Raw genomic sequence first — 20,634 nt, forward strand, 5'->3', positions numbered from 1 at the left:
ATTTTATTTCATAATCTTTAAAAACAATATAAGATATGTTGTTTTGAGAACGTTTTAGAATTTTATTTCACACTTTAGAATTTTGATTATAGTATTAGATTAATTTCAGCGGTTGTTTTATTCAAATGAACACATCTTTTTTTTGTTAATTTTAAGATGGTGGTTATAGACAATGTTATGTATTTGATAATATATTTCTATGTTAATATTACATTAGTTTCAAGATATTTGTGGTGTTGTTAATTAATTACATTTGTGGTATTGTGTTAATAGAGCTAAAACTATTACAGGTCTTTTGTATCAGGTTTGTGAACCATTTATTTACCAACAAACAGCAGTTTTAAAACCCATTAGGAAAAAAAAAAAAAAAAAAAAAAAAAAAAAACCTATAGCGGCGGTCAAAAAGCGCCGCTAAAGGTTCACATTTTACGTTTTAAATAAATACCTATAGCGGCGCTTATCGCCTGCCGCTAAAGGTTGAAACATATAGCGGCGGGCATGCACCTGCCGCTAAAAGTACATTTAGGTGTTCTGATCAATTGTCTATAGCGGCGCTCTTTGCTCGCCGCTAAAGGTAGAAACCAATAGCGGCGGGCATGACCCCACCGCTAAAAGTCAGTCCCACGAATTCTGAAGACGTATTGCAGTGGTTTTATGCCCGCCGCAATAAACCTTCACCCGCCGCTAAAAGGTATATCTATAGCGGCGCTTTTTGCGACCGCCGCAATCGACCTATAGTGGCATTGTAGCACCGACGGGACGGCCCGCCGCTATAGGTCGAATGTACCTTTAGCGGCGGTTTTTGGGGCTTTAGCGGCGGTTTTGGACCGCCGCAATAGCCCGTTTTTCTTGTAGTGTTAAAAAGGAAATAAAGAAGAAAAGTTGCATCAGCCACAAACTCAATTAGATTTCTTTTGAATAAAATGGTGTTATAAAGTGTTATAAAAAATAAAATAAAATAAAACAAACAAACAAACTGATAATCATTAAAAAAAAACTTGCAAATTCCATAAAAAGGATCAGTATGGATTAGTTTAATAATCAACCTGCAAGAATCACCCATAAAGGATCTTCTTCATCAACTTCCTCTTTCCAATTATTGGAAGCACAAATGGGTCACTATGTGCAAGAAAACCAGCAATTGTTAAGGCTGGATTGAGGCATTAAAAGATAGACTCCATAAGAAGCATCTTTCCAATATTTGGGTCCCAATGGTACAGTGCAAAGATGGTAACCTGTTATGCAAAATGTGTTTTTTTTTTTTTTTTTTTTTTTTTTTTTTTTTTTTTTTTTAAATTATAGTGAACATCCTAAAGTTGTTAACCAATATAGAAACTTGTATCCAATGATATATACCAAGTGAGGTAAATGCCTCTATATCATCTAGAGCCTAATTGTTTTAAAGCATTTTGAATTGCAAGAGCATCTGATGGCTAAAGTGCTTTTTCCAAATATGATCAAATAGTTCGAAGCAACAAACTTTTAATATGCAATCATAGTTCTTGTAAATCTGACAATTTTAGGTAACTGATACTGAATCAATGCAATATGGATCATCTTTGCATAAAATCTATAATAAATAAACAGGAAAAAAAAAAAAAAAGAAGAAGAAGAAAGAAAAGGGTTTAAATTAATCAATAAACAAATTAGGCTAACTAAGTTGGAGAAACATGTTTCATAGAAAGAGAATCTTGTATTTGCTAATTAAACTTTCATGGTGCTACCTTAATACACAACAAAGATACGGAATTTTCATTAATCTAAATGCCCAAAGAAATAGAGAGAGTTGAGAACTATTATATCATTTAATTATGTGTGTCTCAAATAACTTTGTTTCTATAAGGTTTTGATCTTCACTACTTACATCAACAATAGAATTGCTAAGCATGAACAACCATTAAATTTTGGCATAAAAAAGATTTATATGCTTATATAATAGTGGCTGTGAACATTAGAGAGTGCTGACCATTATAATAGTGCATTCTTCTGCTTCTCTCTACTTCTCTCGTTTCATCAATAGACTCAATCCCTATTTCATGCAATTCAGCCTAAACATTGTAAAACATTACTGTGTCTGTATAGACTCAATTAATCTTTATTCGGCAATTAGAAGAGTCACCATTTCAAGTTCTTTTTTTCGTCAACAATATTAATACCACCACACCCAAAGTAATTAGAAGTCTAGAACAAAGCTCTATTGAGTTTAATTTATAACATTTTCATCAATCATATAAGCAATTTACCAAAGTATGAGGAATAAAATCATTAAAAAGGTTTCCAAGAAAGTAAAGCAAAAAAAAAAAAAAAAAATTATTAGTAAGGCAGTTATCCCTTTATTAACAGTGTGACTAAAAGTGAAATTCAAAGTGGAAAAGTCTTTCAATATATATATATATATATATATATCAACGTGGAAAAGGAACATCATATATAAAACTATCTATGTTGCAAGAAAATAGCCTTACCAACCAAACATGAGATGTTTGTCTTCTTGTCCTCATTTCCTCAATGAAAGCTGGATTATAATTGAATGGAGTTATCTACTTTTTGTCTATTCTAAACTAAGCCTTTCATACCTCTAGAAAATATCAGCAATCCCTTCAATTAGAACAACAATCCCAATTATTTAAAGCAAATCACTAACACCCTTTTAAAATGACTGGAATGTGCAAACCGCTTTTAAATTAGAATGTAAATATATATTTTTAAATTAGAATCTATATTTTTTTGGGAATCTTTTTTTTTTTTCTCGTTCAGTACTAGACCCACCCAAAAATAGCCACCAAAGGTGTTACATGGGTTTATAATAGTAAAAATTTAAATAAGTAAAAAAAAAATGTTAATAAGTAATATAGTATAAAAAATTATAATGTTTTGTGCAAGAGCATAAGAGTAAATTTGTACAAATTATATTTTCCATATTACTTTTCTTTTCAACCAAACAAAAAATTTTTCCATCCTTCTACTTTTCCATCCACCCAACCAAACACAAATGAAAGAAATTAAAATATTTTCTATTCTCCTACTTTTCATCAATTCTCCATTTTTTACCCTCCCAATTTTTCACTCTTCCAATCAAACAGACCCTAAGAGTAGTTGAAATTAATCAATCCATCTCAATAATAGCTGACAAAAAATGGTTATGTGTGCAAGTATTATTTTTAATTAAAAAAAAAAATTATAATAGAGTTGTCATATGCATAACACATGGCCATTTCCGACCAGTTAATAAAATTAAATTGAATAATTCAATTTAGATCATTTTTAAACCTCAAGGGTCAATAATCCAAAATTGATAGCAGAAGCTTTAATACCTACTTGTTGTGTATTTAAGCAAAGAATAATGGGTTCAAACAAAATAGAAAGAAAAAAAAAAATTCACAGAAGAAATATAATGATTTATGTAATTCAATCTTAGGCCTATATTCACAGATGACATTAAGGAGAAATTTTCACTAAGAAAAATAGAAAAGTTACAAAGTGCAAAAATACTCACATAAAACTCAAATTTTAAATTCATTTAAAGAGCTTTTTATATAAGTAGTATTTAGTGAAAAATTATCAGGTAGTATAAAAGTATGGCGACATAGTGCTCCTTTCTCTCATATTTATGATGGACTCCATCGCTAATTTATAATTAATAAGATCTATCATGAATGTAAGGGAAGAGAGCATTATATTACTATATTTCAGGAATACTTAACATTAGTGGGCTACACAAGGTTAGCTAGGATGGTAATTGAGAGATTATCCCAAATGGTCCACCACATGCACTCTTGTTGTGCACCAAATTCAAGCCACACAGCACATAAATTTCAAGAAAAAATATTATTTCACACCTACCCATTTTCTAGTAGGGAGCATATCTTCTGCAATTGATGAATATGCAATCCCTTACAAGCTACAATATAACCGGTCGATTCAATGACAAAGTGCCTAATTTCTAAGATAAGAGAAATAACCAGTTGTTCCAATCACCCATTCATGACTCACTTCTAACCCGCAACCAAACGACCCAAAACTCAATAACCATCAGCAATCACCGACCTCTCAGATTTGAAGCTGGCCACCAAAGGAATACACATTTGGCCATAATCTGGTAAATAAAATATCGGTAAACTCATTTGCTTTTACTATCTTCTTATTATACATTTTTTAAATTTTGGTTGGAAGGAAATATCATCAATACTTCACCAAGAACTAAAAGAGAATTATATAGGAAAATTCATTTAAGTGTATGATAATGAGATAAGCTTAACCTGACTCTGCACACAACTAAACATACTCTCTCTCTTTAGAGTTGCACCATTTTTTTTCCCTTCATTCTAAAGCCATCATGGCATACTACTTCTCCACCGCTAGACTCCTGTTAGTGGACTGCTATCAATCTACTAATGCCATATAGCTAGAGTCACAGACCATACAAGATAAGTCATATATCTCTAAAATTTATATTATTGAATACATGATTACTTTATTATTATTGTACCGCTAAATGCAAAGTACTATAATATTATCTCATTATTTAATAAACATACTTCAATAATATTTCACTAATAAACACATATATTAATAAATTGATTTATCACTACTGGACATACCTTATTATGTTGAACATAAACTATATCACAGTTGGACATGGACTATTTTAGACCATCCCACTGCTAGACAAATAATAATTTTTAAATTATTCTCTAATATTGGACATCACCCCATATATATCATTACGATATTTAATTCATAATTCAATCAAAGCTATTACACTAAATACATATTACTTATTTCAACCATTATTGCAACCATAAAATCAAAGTTATTATACAAAGCATATTATTCATTTATTTCAACCAATTATCATGATTCTTAAATTTTGGGCTTTATCTATTTTTGAAGCCTAAAAATGCGCCGGAAGCCATTGCTCTATGCAACCTAATGTCAAGTTCTGGACTCAACTCCCCAACCAAACCTGGGTCTAGAAAGGTCACCCCTCCAACAGATGACACATGGTTGTGTGCGAAAAACGGCCCCCAATAGAGAGTATTTGGTTGTCCTACTTATGCTCATGTGAATGATGGTAAACTTGAGCTGAGTGCAAATAAGTACAGATCAAGGATTGCTAGGGCTAATTATCAGCAGAGACGTGAAATTTGATAAGTCTGCTATTGTACAGGTCAAATAGGATTATTAAGACAGTCAAAGACCACGATGTCAGTGAGCAGATGGAGCTTGAGGTTGAAGTTTTATGTATTGTTGCTTTGGGTTAGGAGATTGAGTCTCTTCAATTTTGAAAGGTACTGTAGATGCTGGTTTGGTATCTGATAGAGCTTTTATAGATGGTAGTAGCATTGTTGGATTTGTAGATATTGATTTTGCTGATGATTTGGATAAGAGGAGAACTCTAACAAGTTATGTCTCCACATTATTTGGTTGTGCCATTAGTTGGGAGGCGACGTTATAGTCGACAATTGTTTTGTCTACTAGAGAGACAAAGTATATGGTAGTGACAGAGGTAGTGGTGATAGCTATTTGGTTAAAGGGTTTGGTTGGTGATCTAAGTTTATAACAAGATGATACTATTGTATTTTGTGATAGTCAGAGCACCATACATCTAACTAAAAATCATATGCATCATGAGATAACCAAACACAATAATGTCAGATATCACTTCATTAATGAGATTGTATCTCAAGGCACCATTGCAGTTCGAAAGGTTGCTACATTAGATAGTCCAGCATAATATGACGACCAAACTAGTTCCTCTGCATAAGTTCAAGAATTGCTTGGACTTGATTGCTGTTTGTAGCATGTGATAGCCCTTAGGGGCTTTGGCTAAGCAATGGAGAAGTTTCTTTATGGGGTTTGACCAAATTCAAGCTAAGGTGGAGATTTGTTATTGTGTGGCTTGTCTTTGGTTAACTATTATTTGACCTTGTCCTATTACGACTCTTGATATTTGTTTGGTTTTCAATCACAACAACCCTAGTTGACTACACACACACGTGGTAATTGTTATTTGTTAAATGTGTTGCATAAGATGAAGAGCTAAGCAGTGACTTTGGTATTAGAGATTTTCAAGTTTCTCTAGTCACTTGCTTTTGGTGAGTAAGAACTCTTTGACTATATTTGGGGTTTACGTTTTGTGAGAGTGATGTTGGTGCCACCGTTGTAATGTCCTTTTGTTAGTGAAATTTTCTCATCAACACTGCCTGTGAATGTAGGCTAAAAGCCGAATCGATCACATAAATCTTTATGTTCTTGTGTAATTGTTTTTTCTATTTTTTATTTCTATTTTACATAAATCCACTGTAATTTGGATACACACATTAAAAAAAAGGGTATTTAGGCTTTTGATTTTCTCAAAAAATTGGAATCAAAGCTTCCGCTTTTACCATATATGTATAACCTTATCAAATCTGTTAGATTCTAAATATTTAGGAATAAATGTTTAGGTTCTAATTTTATGTAAGTTGGAAAACTTTCTAAATGTTTAGGTTTTATAACCTTTTAACTCAACAAACCTCTATTTGAAAAAAGATCCATATTCAAGAACCGGTGGAGATAAGTTGTTGCATATAAGATCATAATAGCTAGGATCTAAAGTTTTGAGTGGGATATCGGAGTCACAAATGTGGGTGTTTGTATGCGTGTAGTCACACGTGAGTAAGTACCACAAGAAGTAGCATTAGATTTAGGGAAAAATCTATTGTAAAACTTCCATTTTATCATAATGAATTTGTTGCCTTGATGATAGTTTAGGTTAAATTTTACCCAAGTTTTTTACCTTGAAATTGGATGGTTTTATTGGTTTTCCTAGGTCATCATATTGCTTGTATTATTTATTTTCCGCTTTATGTGATATGATTGTTTGTGTTTAACCTAGATCTAGATAATAAACCTAAGTAACAACTTGGTTAATTAATTAGGTTAAACAATCTAAGTATATAGGGGTTTAAATGAACAAACACCTTTGGTAAGGCTCTTGTCCAAGAAATTATTAATAGATCTTAGATACGAATATTTTTGCCTTTATTTTTGTCAGGGACATTTTTGCGACAAGAGCCAAAAATGCGAAAACGGCCCAAATTTCCCCTTGGGTTCTTTAGAAGTGTTTATTGTGGAGAATCAAGCCCAAATTTCCAAATGTATAATGAATAAAAGGCTAACGGTGCTTTGACAAGAGAAAATAAAAATGCTAATATCAAAGTGTAGAAAAAGCATAAAAAACATAACAGGTCTGAAATTTCGACTCACAGTCACTGAGAAGAGGAAGTTGAGAGAGGTTGTGAGGAAGAGAGGGAAGGTCCCCCTGTACCCATATTTCCATCCCTAAGGTTCAAAATTGTGAGATTGTTTCTTGGCGCAATGAGTTTTTGCTCTCAAGTTTCAACTCTATGGGGAAAACATGGTTCAATAGGTCTGAAACTTCGACCCATAGTCAGTAAGAAGAGGAAATTGAGAGAAGTTGTGAGGAAGAGAGGGAAGGTTTCCCTGTACCCATATTTCCACCCCCCAAGTTTTGGAATTGTGAGATTATTGACTGGCTAAATGGGCTTTTGCTCTGAAGTTTCAGGTATGTAGGTAGAATGTCCTTGGTCTCTTGTGGGCTAGTGATGAATATTTATATCAAGCTTTGGGGGATGCTTGTGACTAGTTTTTTAGTTGGGAGGAAGGTCTTGGACCTTTCAGATGCTATTTCTATGACTTGATATATTATGTTTTATGCTTAGGGAAAGGTTTGGTTGCTTTTTACATGATTTTGGAAACAAAGTTGTTTCCTCTTCATGGCTACTTTCTCTGGTCTTTGTAGGTCTTGGAAAACTACATTTGGGTGGCTAAGTGGGCTAGGCTGTTCAGCTTTTTTCTTAGAGTCAGTTGTGTTTTGGTGTGGAAAATGGAGCTGGGCTGAAAATTAAGGGCACAGTCACCTAGAGCATAAAAGCATTTTTGAGGTGGAAATTTTGAGTACAAGACCTCCTCCATGAGCCTAAGGTGCTACCAGTGTCTCTTGCCCACTTGGTAGCAAAGGTCCAAAAGGAACCAACTCATACTCTCTAAACCACACTTCCTCAATTTCTTCCAATAAATCGCATGGGCTTGGGCTATGCTTAAAAGAACAAAAATAAAATATAATACATGAATTGAGCTCACAAGAAAGTCGGGCTTGAAGAAAATGTGTCGCAAAAATGGGTATCAACTATTTTCAAGCATGCATTAAGTTAAAAAAAGAAGGATTTCTGAATCCCAGGAAAATGGTGAGAAGGGTTTTCTTGGGAGGTGTTTGATCCGTTTTCTTTTAAGTTTTAGTGTTAAAATGTGTTTTTTTTAATGGTAGTGGAAGAGGTGGGTAATAGCTGTCTAGCAAAGATTACCTCAACAGGTGGATAAAGTAATAATTTTCAAATTATAGATGAAAAAATCAAAATGGACCTAACCATAAATGGGCTAAGTCTAATTTGCTCTATATATTTTGATAATTCAATAGTTACAACAATGAAAAATGAGAATTTGAATTGTGGTTCTTCTTGTAAAGAAGAGTGGACAATACATATCACTAAATTACAAATCTCTTAACAGAAACGATTAAACATTTCCGTATATTGCATTGATTATTGACCTTTATATAAAACTTGCTTATTTATTACAGATGATTACGCATTCTCCACAATGGATAAATAGATAAAGCTTACCTTTCAAGTGCCTGGTCTTTCTTCGGTCATATGATGGCACATTTCAGGACAAGCCCCCCCTTCCATTCTGAAGAATATTCACCCAGTCTGAATGTAATCTCTCCAACATTTTCTGGTGTCATTCTAAATTCACCCACCTTGACGTCAATCCAAATTCCTCTGGGTTTTCCACTTAAATTTTCTGAGTGAGTTAGAGGTTTCGAACTTGGGAGAATTATCGTTAGAGTCACTGAGTTCTTCCACTCATAGTACTCCTGATAATCATTATTTATCTTTACGACAAACACAACTTCATACTCAGTTACTGGTGAGAGATCAATTGTACGAATTTTCCCTTCAATGTTTAACCAACATACTCCTAATAGCTCAGCCACTTCAATGACTTTGCCGCTGTAAAGCCAAGTAAGATTAAAAAAGAATATTAAATTAAACAAAATTTGTGCTACAACTACAAATATCTCCATATATATATTTGAGGGTCTTAACATACCTTGTATCTTTCTCTTCGATCCATCTCCAATACTGATCATGATCAATCCAACCGATAGACAGTTTTTTGGCAAACAATACGAAGCAATTCTTGTTTAACTTCCCGTGAACATAATACTTCTGCAGTGGTATGAATACCAACATGAAAAGCATAATAATGGGAAAACGAAAAATAATAGTAACAAAAATAATCATAATAGTTTACTTTTCTATTTATAAGATGCGATTCCTAAAACCGTTCTTTCAAGAAATAAAAATCCTAAAACCATAGTAACATTAGATCATTGCCGTTAATTTTTTAAGCTAATCATTGCCATTAGACCTCTTACTTTTCCCAAAGACCTACACATAAAAATAAGGCCAAATTACAAATTCAACCTTTCAATATTACCTAAAATTCAATTCAGGCCTGTAACTTCAATTTCGTTTAATTAAGTTTTCTAATTTTTAAATTTATCCAATTAGGTTTTCATGTTAGCCCAAAATGATGTTGTTTTGTTTTGTTTTTAATTTTCTTACATAAAAAATTTCCATAAATTTACAATATATTATTTTTTGAGAAAACAATATTTTTAAAAAAGCAGAAATTATTATTTGGGATTAAACCAAAGGAACACAGATAAAAAGAATGAACTATTTTCTAGCAACTATTTATGAAACATATAATGCAAAAATATTAAATATTGGTGCATTATTTTGGATTTCACAGATAAGGGTTAGATAATAAATATATTTAGGGTCCGTTTGGATACAGCTGAAAACTAAAAACTGAAACTGAAAACATTGTAGTAAAATAATTTTTAAATGTATAAATAGTACCGTATGACCTATTTTTATTGAAAAAGTTGCTGAAAAGTGAAGTTTGTGGGTCCCGTGAACAATGCACATGTGTACTGTTCACGGGAGAAAAGTCAACAATCACGGCTTAAAAAAAAAATATATGCAAAATGTGGACGTGGGAAGCGCAAAACATGCTTTCCAAATGCACACTTAATATTACAAAGAATGACTATGAAATATGTACTAATTATATGATAATGTTCCATCCATGAATATAAGATGAGGGGAAATCGATAGAGAACTTGTTAGTGCATTCGGCTCTAAGAACAGAGGCGGAGCTAAGTAATACATTGGGGGGCCATGGCCCCTCCAAAATTTTTTAAATCCTCTCTAATTGTAGGGAAAACTAGTTCTCAGTTCCTATGATTTAAGAGTTGGCCCCCACAAGATGAAAAACTTGTCCCCCCCCCCCCCCCCCTCTACACATCAGCCATAAGTACTCCCTTCCCTCACCTCAAATCTCCACTTTTCATAAAGATTCATTCATTTTATTTTTTACATTCTCCATTAAAAGCACAGCTACTGGCAGATCCCTTCTTTATTTATTTAATTATTTTCTTGCTAAGAGCCTAAGACTATATTATCCCATGTCCTGATGTCAATGTCCATGTCCTGATGTACATGTCCAAGTCCTTTACTACAGTTTTACTCCTCACTTTTACCACTTTTTAGTCATTCAATTTTCCTATTAGCATAAAGTCATAAAACTGAGGTGTAGTATATTATATTTTCCAATTAAGCTCTGTATTGAATTTAATCTTCCTTAAAAATGATAATATTGTTTGTATTTTATTTGTCATGGTAAACATGTGTTTGAATTTAATTGAGAAACCTAGGTGGCATTTGGGTATTGCGTTTCTTGCGTTGCGTTTTCTGCATTTTTTTTCCTGGACGCACTTTTAGCACTGTTCATTGTCCATGAACAGTGATTTTATACTTATGAACAGTACTAAACGCGTGAACAGTAACTTTTTTATTATTTTTTTTTATTGTTTTCAATTTTCAGTTTTCAGCAAAATAAGTTGTATCCAAACAGACCTCTAATGTATTACACTTTAGATACTATACTTAAGTTTTGCAATTTCCCAAAACTATTACAATATCCCCTTGCCCTTTATAGCCATCCAAAAGACTCTACTCATTACCATTACCGAGTGCTCTTTCTTCAATTTCTCTTCATTAATTCTTCCTTACAATGCTCAATTGGTTGATTAGCTTTTTGGTATTTTGAGTGCTAATATGAATTACACTAATAAAAAGAATTCTAGCAGCAATCTTATGATATACATACATACATATATAAATACACACACACATATATATATATGATACATGATACATATATAGTTAACACTTGCTTTGGATTTAATGTTTGTTTTTTTCTAAACTAGTGCGCCAAGACATGTATGTATGTATGAATGTCATATTTTGAATTTTTTTTGAATTGCAAATCAATATAATTGTTTTATTTTGGCCTCCAAAGCAAAAATTTCTGGCCATGCACCTGTCTAAGAACACTCCAGCATAGAGCTGTTTACACAGCTTGTCAAGGGAAGACGTGTCGATAGGTACGTTATAGTCTTTCAAAATCGCCAGGAAGGCAGGAAATTAAGTGGGGGCTTTGTTCCTTTCTTTGTTCTGAGTTCATTTCCCTTGACTGCGTCTGCCTCACTATATTGTTCAACTTGTTTGATTTCATCAGTTTCCAATTCCATTTCGTCGACTAAGTTTGTCTCATCACTGCTAGTTTGTTCTACTTGTTGGACCTGTGCAACCTGCCGATCCGGTGCCTCACTAGCCACCCAAAAAGGCAACCAAAGAAAGAAAATGAATGAAATAAAGAGCCAAACTCAAAACTCCACATAAAGAAAAAAAAAAAAAAAAAAAAAAAAAAAAAAAAAAAAAAAAAAAAAAAAAACCCACCAAATCATAAGCACACTTTCATGTATCAAAAAGCAAAAAAGAAAGGTATACACTCTTATCTGGTTCATTGTCGTTAGTATATATAGCACGTCTTGAGTATTTCCTCCAGAAGCTGTTTTCACACAGAGAGAGAGAGAGAGAGAGAGAGAGAGGGAAGACCTGGGGGGAGACTTAGTTGTTTATGGTCGTCCGGGATTCATTAAGGAAATGAGCTATTTTTATTTGGTGAGTATAGCCTGCAGCATTGGCGGTGCCAGGCTTGAAACCTTTTACAGTGCTGTGCAAGTCAAACTCTAGAAAACAGAGAAAAAAATAAATAAATAAATAAAAAAAAACAAAACAAAACAAAACACCCTATATACAACGCTCGGCCTCTACAGAGGGCATGGACCCCCCATGTGGGACCCACTTAGGACCCACCCTCTTTGTGAGGGCTAGGATACTACTCTGGAAATATGTAATTATGATCACCTCTTCCACTAGTAGGATCAGCTCGTTAAAATGAAGGTCAAAATTCATCCATGATAAAGGCAGTGGCGGAGCCACTTGATGACCAAGGGGGCTTGGGCCCTTTCAAAATTTCTGAAAAAAATAATTTTTTTTGAAAATATCCTAAAAATTTTGTAAATTTTTAAATAATTTTATCATTTTGGCTCCTCATACTTGATAATATACATATATATTTAAGAAAGTTTAAAAATAAACTTAATTTTCATTTAAATAAAATACAATCCATAAATATATATGTCAACAAATTACAATAATTAAACATTTATCATCTTTTAAAATGAACATGTAAGTATTTTAACAATTATCTCAACAAATAAAAGGGAAAAAATTGAGTTATGAAGTATTGTATCTTACTATTTTACATTTCACACACACACAAAAAAATTTATATATGGCCCCCCCAAAAATAAATTCCTAGCTCCGCCACTGGATAAAGGATTTGATTACTTTGATTAAAATCCCATCATTTGTAAATATTTATAGCCAAACAAAGAAATTTATAAATGATGGGATTTTAAATGATGGAGATGTAAATCCCTTCATTTATAAAAATCTGTTTATTTATCAAATTCTTTGCCAAAGACACGCTAAAGTAGTCTAAATTTGTGCTATGTAATCATATAGAGTGTTAATAAGGTAAGTGCATTTATTTATGATTATATTGATAAGATTTATAAAGAAATGATTGATTGGTAATATGATATTTTCTCTCGTATTGGGTTGCTTTGAAAATAAAGTGCAACGAAAGATAAAAGTAAATTTTATTCCACGTAATCAGGAATATGAAATATAATTGCATATTTAAATTGATAAAAAGCATTAAATATTTATCAATTAAGTCTAGCAATTGCTTCATATTCTTGATTGTGTTCTCTTTTTAATGACATGTTATGTTATATAATTTAAGTTGATAACCGAAATTTAATAACACACAATAAGAATTATACATGAAACATAATATAATTTCATATAAAATAGTTTAAAATGCACTGTGTATTCACATCAACTAGTTAGTACAAACAAAGACAATAATAATATTTTTTAGCCTATCTTATAATAGTTTCAGCTATTACACGGCTACGTGATTTCTGGAAGTGATCACTTAAGCCAAAATGTGCCATGAGAAGCCATACATGAGTGAGTAGCTCCCCTCCTCGTCTAAGTTGTTGAGCATGAAGTCTTCCTTTACATTGGCTAGCAGCGTGACCCAACATTTCAAGCCAAACATTTTTAATTAGTTCCCACTTCTTCTCATCTTCGCCCAATGCTGAAACAAGCTTACATGCATGGAATATCACATTATTGCTTCTATCCCTTCTACTTCTGTCCCTTCCTCCAACTGTTAGCATGACCTCGGATTTCACTTTACTCAATTTCTTTGAAGCTGCCTTTAGTTCAATGTGTTCAACTGATTCGCCAGTATGTTCTTCAATGAAGTCTCCGACCTCAGTGTAAATGTCCCGGAACTTGATACGTGCCATCCCAATTGGTAACATATTAGGATGCTTTACTAGAAGGTAGAGCATATATCGGGATAGGTAATTGCATCTTTGGCGCAGTAAACCTTTTTCACTGTAGGCTTCTTTCGGTTCTCGTTCGCCTGATTTTTCATTGGCCGGTGCATGAATACCATTGGGACTTATGAAGTCTTTGAAGTAGCAGATTTCTGTAGCAAGATGCCAGATGAGGATGCTCTGGTCAAACTCCAATTCAACACTCCAAGAAAGATCACGACGTTGAAACTTTTCAAGGGTGCGGCCTCCCCTAAGACCATACAAATCTTCAAGTTTTGAGCCACTCACTTCCGGCGATTCCCTTACAATATTCCTGATCGCCCAAAAGATCAAATATTGTATATCAATACTGTGTTCCTGAGGAATATCATATGGTTGACTCTCCAGCTTTTCTTTTTTCAACTTTTTTTTGGCTAAGTGAATCTCAAGCATTTCATCAATGCCAAATATCTGTAGGATTCCATAGAGAGGCAGGGTTTTTTTGCTTAAGGCAAGGCTTAGCAGACTGAACTGACCAATGGAATTTGACCACCTCTTTGTTTTGATAGCTTTAGATCGTAAAGTACGATTTATGACTTCTAAGAAAGTGGTTTTTTTATTCTTAATTAACCAATAAGCGGTCTGGTCAGAGATAAGTAATTCCCTAAATGCATACAACTCCATAAAAAGAGCAACGGCCAACAATACCCAGGTTATAATAACGTCAATCTTGGAGTGATGATGCCTCTCCTTGAGGTTGAGAAATAGCCCCAATACAATGGAGATGATAAAGATTGCAATAATTCGTAGAGCGATGCCCAAGCGAGAGTAGATTACGTTTGCCTTCGTGTATAAGAAATCGTATATAAAACCGAGTTCAATGTCAATAACCTTGAAAGCCTGTAGAGCAGATAGCTCTTGGAATATTTTTACGCTTACATCTCTGTTAAAATATAAAGGAAGAAAATAAAAAGAATTAGAGAATGAGAGAGAGAAAGTAATGGTTTTTGTGGATCGGTCTCGCAGTTTTCGTCCACATCAATAAACTCTTAGAAACTACATTTTTAGTTCTAAAAACATTTGGGCAAGGGGTGTTTAAACTTTGGCCCTTCTTATAAAGAATAAGAGGCAATACCACTAAATTAAAAGGCTCTTTAAGACCCATATATGGAAGCTATGATCATTTTCTGAATCAAGGATAATCAATATGCATTGATTTAAGTTATAATAAAGGATCATGATTAAAATTCCTAAACAATAAAACACAGAGTAGATACATTAAGTCACAAAACAAGTGCATATACTAACCGATCTTGAGAGCTTATTATGAAATCTGCAAAGAGACGTTTGACCATCTCAAGTAAGCGATTCGCTTCAAGTAATTCATCTGCATCAGGATGAACATCATTCAACGGTTTATTAGTTGAAAGATCTGGTACCTCGACCTCAAAAACCAGATGTTTTGTGAGATGGTATCCCTCCAACTGCTTCAGTTTACATTTCTCCATTATTTTAGAATTATCAGTAAGGATATCTGGAATTGAGTCTCTAAATGTTTTTTCACTTGCCAAGAAGAGGACCCGTACTCTTTCTCCGTATTTCATAAGCCCAACAATGAATATCAAAAAAGAGAGTAGAGAAAGACTAGGACTTGTCCAGGCTGTGAGCCAAATGTACAATGTTGAAATTGCTTGGATAACCACTCCCAATGAGTGCCTTTTCCACAACTCGTTGTCTTCCAAGGAATAAGCAGTAATGGTATCAGTGCCACCCAAGTGCAATAGCAAAATGGGTGCCCAAAAAGCTACGAGCTCATGCTTTGGATCAACTAAACCATTGGCATCGTTAACACCTCCTAGTTCATTTGAGATTATGCCAGCAGCCATTAATGCTATTGAGTCAGCGAGTAAGTAGGCTGACCAAACAGTAAATCTGATCCAAGATCCCGAAACACGCTTTCTGCGCTTGCCCAGAACGACGAGAATTATTTGGGTAGAGAGACTAAATAGAACCAACACTCGTAGCTGCCATTCTGTCCACATATTCCTCCAACTTGGAGGAATCACCTCCATCAACCTCCTCTTCTTGATAAACATTATACTGCTATCAACTGATAATTTACATGCATATTATTAAAGCTAGGAAAAAAGAAAACGCATTCAACATTCTAGTACAACTCCAAGTGATTAGCAGTCAACAAAGTAGAGTAATACTAGCAGTCAACAAACATATAAAAGAAATACAGAAATTTGAAGTTACTGAAAGTTTGCTCATTTACTAAAGTATCTACCTGTGGGCATCGGCATCATTGGCGATTTAGCTTCCAAATGGGTACTTTCATCAGAAGGGTAGTTTCGTTTGTATTTTGGTATGTGTGGCCAGAGCGACAGAGTGAGAGGGGGGAGAGGAAGGAGGAACTTTTTTGTCCAAGAGTACTCCAGCCTCCATGAGCTTTAAGGCTGTGTTAAAAACATTAATTTACTTGGGAGTTTTTTCTTATCTACTAAATTTTTAAGATTTTGTAGGAAACAAAGGATAGAGGCAATATCATACTAGTTTTTCTGAATAATTTTCAAGATGGCTTAACTTACACTAGGAAGAGAAGTAATTTCGCACCACTATGTAATTCCTTGTGGCCCGCAGGATTCAATTTTTAACCTAAAAAATTCCTGTGCCTAACTTTTACCCACTCACATCATGCGTCCTCTGTATTTCAATCAGATTAGATATATGTGCCTACCTAATCTATTGACTTATCTTTGAATATGAATCATAAATTGTAATATACATTGGAGAGATAAAACTATGGCATAATGTTGGGGTAATTGAAAAATTATTGTGCGCCTCAGGAGTATAATCCCGGAGTATGCTAGGAGTATACTCCCATAGTTGTATGCAATAACAACCTGGGCACATTAAACTTCAAATTCGGCAATATCAAATTAATGTGCATGGCCAAAACTGTCAAGCCCCAAACAAAATATATGAACTAGGCATATGACAATGATACCAGTAAAACTTCCGCATGTAAGTGGTCAAAGCCATCCCAAAATTCAATAATTATTTAAAAAATAATAATAATTCAATGACAAATAAAACTTCAAAGACTTTTCTGAAAAAAACAACTCCAATAGCTGACAGTCCATTGACAATCAATCTCCAATAACATAGCAGCTAAAAGAAATTTCTTAAAAAATTACAATGAACAGAAAAGTTCATAAATTTTAAATCTTCTGACAATTACTAAATATATTAGTGTCAAATCCTAATCTCATGCATAGGACCGCAACGACAATTCAAATCTACCACTGCTCAAAATATGGAATAGAAAAAGAATATCAACAAATATTAAAATAAAATATTAACAAATGCAGAGAATTGTGTTCTCCTAGCCTCGCTCTACTCATATTTCTTTATGTAGTTCCAACCATAAAGGATAAGACGACTCATTTTTTTCTTTTTCTTTTTCTTTTTTTTTAATGGAAACACACATTTACAATGACACGCCAACTCCAATAAGATAAGACGATTCTCAGGAAAAAAAAATGTTCTAGGATAAGACTTTGGTCGAAGAGCATCAGAGCATGTTGAAATTTATCCTCACAATTTTTTATTATTTTTAAAAAATTTACGTACATGGTAATGCACTTGCCAATACCAATTCTTTATTTTGAAGAAAGAAGTTGACAATTGACATGGCTCGTTGAGAATATTAATGCAGTAACCACTTTATTTTATTTTATTTTTTTCTTAACTAAAGAAAAATGAATCAATAATGCTTCCTAGTGGAATGACGAAATCCACTATTTTGTGGAAAAAAAAAAAAAAAAAAAGAATACCATACAACAATATATTTTTCTAAACCAAAGAAAAAATAATAAATACTCTAGAATTGTGGGGATATGCTGCTTCTTCGTCTCACCTGTGGAATGACGAAGTCCACTATTTTAAAAGAAAAGAGAATGCCATATAACAATATTTTTCGAAACACTGAATAATTACCCATGAACCAAGTTGGCGTGGTATTGGGAAGTTGAAAAAATTAAATGCGAGTTAGTAATGAAGGCCACCCCACCCCAGGGCTTTCCCCCAATTGAAAATACTGCATATGCAAGTTTTTTTTTAGACAGGCATATGCAAGTTTTTAATCCCAAATTCAAAAAGACAAATCCAGCCTACCGACAAAAGTAGCTTTAATTAAAGTCATGTGATTATAAGGTGAAAAGCTTCCAGTTGTTTCCAGCTGGAGAATGGACAAACAATCCTCCTTGGAGCATCTCCAACGGTCAATGCATAGTCAAAATATAAAAAATATTTTATGTTGTTTATGCTTTATATATTCTTGTTCATGCTCCAACAGCTTAGTTATATCCGGAAATTTTTTTTGCTAATGAACAGTTGCTCATCAGATCTGATGAGCTACTATACATTAACAATTGAATTTTTTGTATTAAAATATTATATCAACTCCTTATTTTATCAATTCTTTCTCTCTCATCCAGATTTCTTTTTTTTTTCTCTCATTCTCTCGGTTGCTTCCTCTCCTTTTTTTTTTTTTTCCCCCTCTCATTCTCTCCGTTGCCGTTGCTTTTTTTTTTTCTCATAAACCAAATGAAATCAGAAAAAATAAAAGAAAAAAGAGAAAAGAGAGAGACCTATTCATGAGCAAAAGAACTAATCCAAACACAAAACACAAACCACAAAACAAAATCCAATTCTTAAAATAAATTTGAATCAGAACAAGCAAGTATAAAAATAAAAAATAAAAAAGCTGATCTGACCCAGCCTGGCGGTGGAGATGTTGGAGCAACGGCTGGAGCGGCGGTGGAGATGCATGCGGTGGAGGCCAGAGAAGAGCAAAATTTTTCTTTTTTAAGGAACAAAGAAGAGCAAATGAGATGTTGCTGGAAGGTTCTGGAGGAGAAAAGGAGAAAAAGAAATAAAAGAAGGGGGATAGAGGACCCGTGTGTGGAGGAGAATGAAATGAAAGAATAAAAAAATCCTAATTGAGAAATTTGACCACAATATTTTCACAATAAATTTTAAGTAACAAATTGTTATTAGTTAATATTGGCAAGAAAAAAAAAATAATTTCAGTGGTGAGTTCAAATCAGAATTAGTAACAACTTTCCACATAAATTTTGTTGTGAAAGTATTATAAAAAATGTTGTAAATATAACACTTTTCATTAAAAAAAATATAATTGGTAGGAATAAATATAGGAAAATAAATGATGATAAAGAATGAATGAAGAAATAATATTTAAATGAGATAAAGAATGGGATAAAGAATCTGTTGGAAGTGTATTTGAAAAAGTGGGTATGTAAAAGTTAAATGTCACTGTTCATTCTCCAAACAATATAAAAATTTACTGAAACTGTTGGAGATGCTCTTACTCATGTTTCGGAGTACCTTCCCTTGTGGCCTTAAAGTAAGTGATAGTATATCATTGAGTGAAAAAATATATATTAAAATAGGCTGAGAATGGACATAAAGGATTTAATTGCTATAGTACTAAAGTTTATATAATAAATTTTTGAAATGAAAAAAAAAGGGGGGGGGGGGGGGGGGTTAAAGGGTATTATTGTCACAACAACAAAAGTTAGGAGGTATTACTATATTTTACCCTTGTTCCTCTTTGAGCCAAATTTTTTATTTTATTTTAGTTAATTAAATAGCCAAACTAAGGAAAACAGAAGATTTTATCATGAAAATAACTCTAAAATTCGTCCAAATACAGTTTTAGACTTGGAAAACACTTCAAAAACGTGCTAATCAAGTAGCAGATTTTAGATTCATGTTCCAAGACACTTTTGGCATAGTAGAACTCAAAATTTGGACTAGGCTATTTGTGGCAAAGGTGTAGAGAATCGAATTTCCCTTCGGTTATCAAAATTTCATATAAATCAGAATTTTGAGTAAAATGATATGATCAAAATATTGAAACTTGTTCTGATCTGAAAAATCAGTTTACTCTTATCCAAATCTCCTTTTTAAGCTGATTGGACTTAATTTTTAACCAAAACCTAGCTTATTTTCTAAACAACTAACACCTCTATAAATAGAGGAGGCCTCCCAACATTCAAAGCCCTTCTTTTTCAGACTTCTTTGCTCTCCTTACGTTAAAGATGTTCTAGAAGCCTTGGCGTTAAGAATTTCTTTTCCATAAGTGAACATATTTTAGATCTCAAAGAGGTTAAACTTCTTTGATTTCTAAAATATTCTTTTATTGAAGGGTACATTTATGCAAGTATGTCTTTAATCTCACCCTTTTATTTTTTTTTTCTTTTCTTTCCTATCCGATATTTATGTCTTGTTCATCGCATATTTTCATGGATGTATGTTTGATTTTATTGTCAATACAATTTTGCTCATATTTTTCTGCCATGTTCACATGCTAAATTCGATTTTTTATTAGTTGATTAACATGCCTAAGTTTAAGATTTGATTCTTCTTTAAATTTCGAGATTTACAATAAACTACTAAAAACATTTTTTTTTTAAAGAAAAAAGAACAACAACAAAAATCATATCTATGTTTTCATTAAATGTAAATTGAAATTTTTTGCATACAAGACAGATTTGTATTTTCATTAAATACCGATTTGAAATTTTTCTACATACAAAACTGATCTTCATTTTCATTAAATACAAATCTGAAATTTTTTCTGAATATAAAACAGATCTGTATTT

The 20,634-nt window shown here is 33.0% G+C and overlaps 1 protein-coding gene across 1 annotated transcript; it reads right to left on the minus strand.

The window, feature by feature from the left end:
* Positions 1-13,424: 13,424 nt before the first annotated feature.
* On the minus strand, positions 13,425-18,864 carry LOC126706835 (uncharacterized). The gene is made up of 4 exons (XM_050406387.1): positions 18,724-18,864; positions 16,233-16,401; positions 15,251-16,052; positions 13,425-14,885 (listed from the first exon to the last, which is right to left on the minus strand). The coding sequence occupies exons 2-4, from the start codon at positions 16,249-16,251 to the stop codon at positions 13,496-13,498; spliced, it is 2,211 nt and encodes a 736-aa protein (XP_050262344.1). The 5' UTR covers positions 16,252-16,401; positions 18,724-18,864; the 3' UTR covers positions 13,425-13,495.
* Positions 18,865-20,634: the final 1,770 nt, after the last annotated feature.

This window comes from Quercus robur, chromosome 11 (assembly GCF_932294415.1).
Source record: "Quercus robur chromosome 11, dhQueRobu3.1, whole genome shotgun sequence".
NCBI lineage: Eukaryota > Viridiplantae > Streptophyta > Magnoliopsida > Fagales > Fagaceae > Quercus > Quercus robur.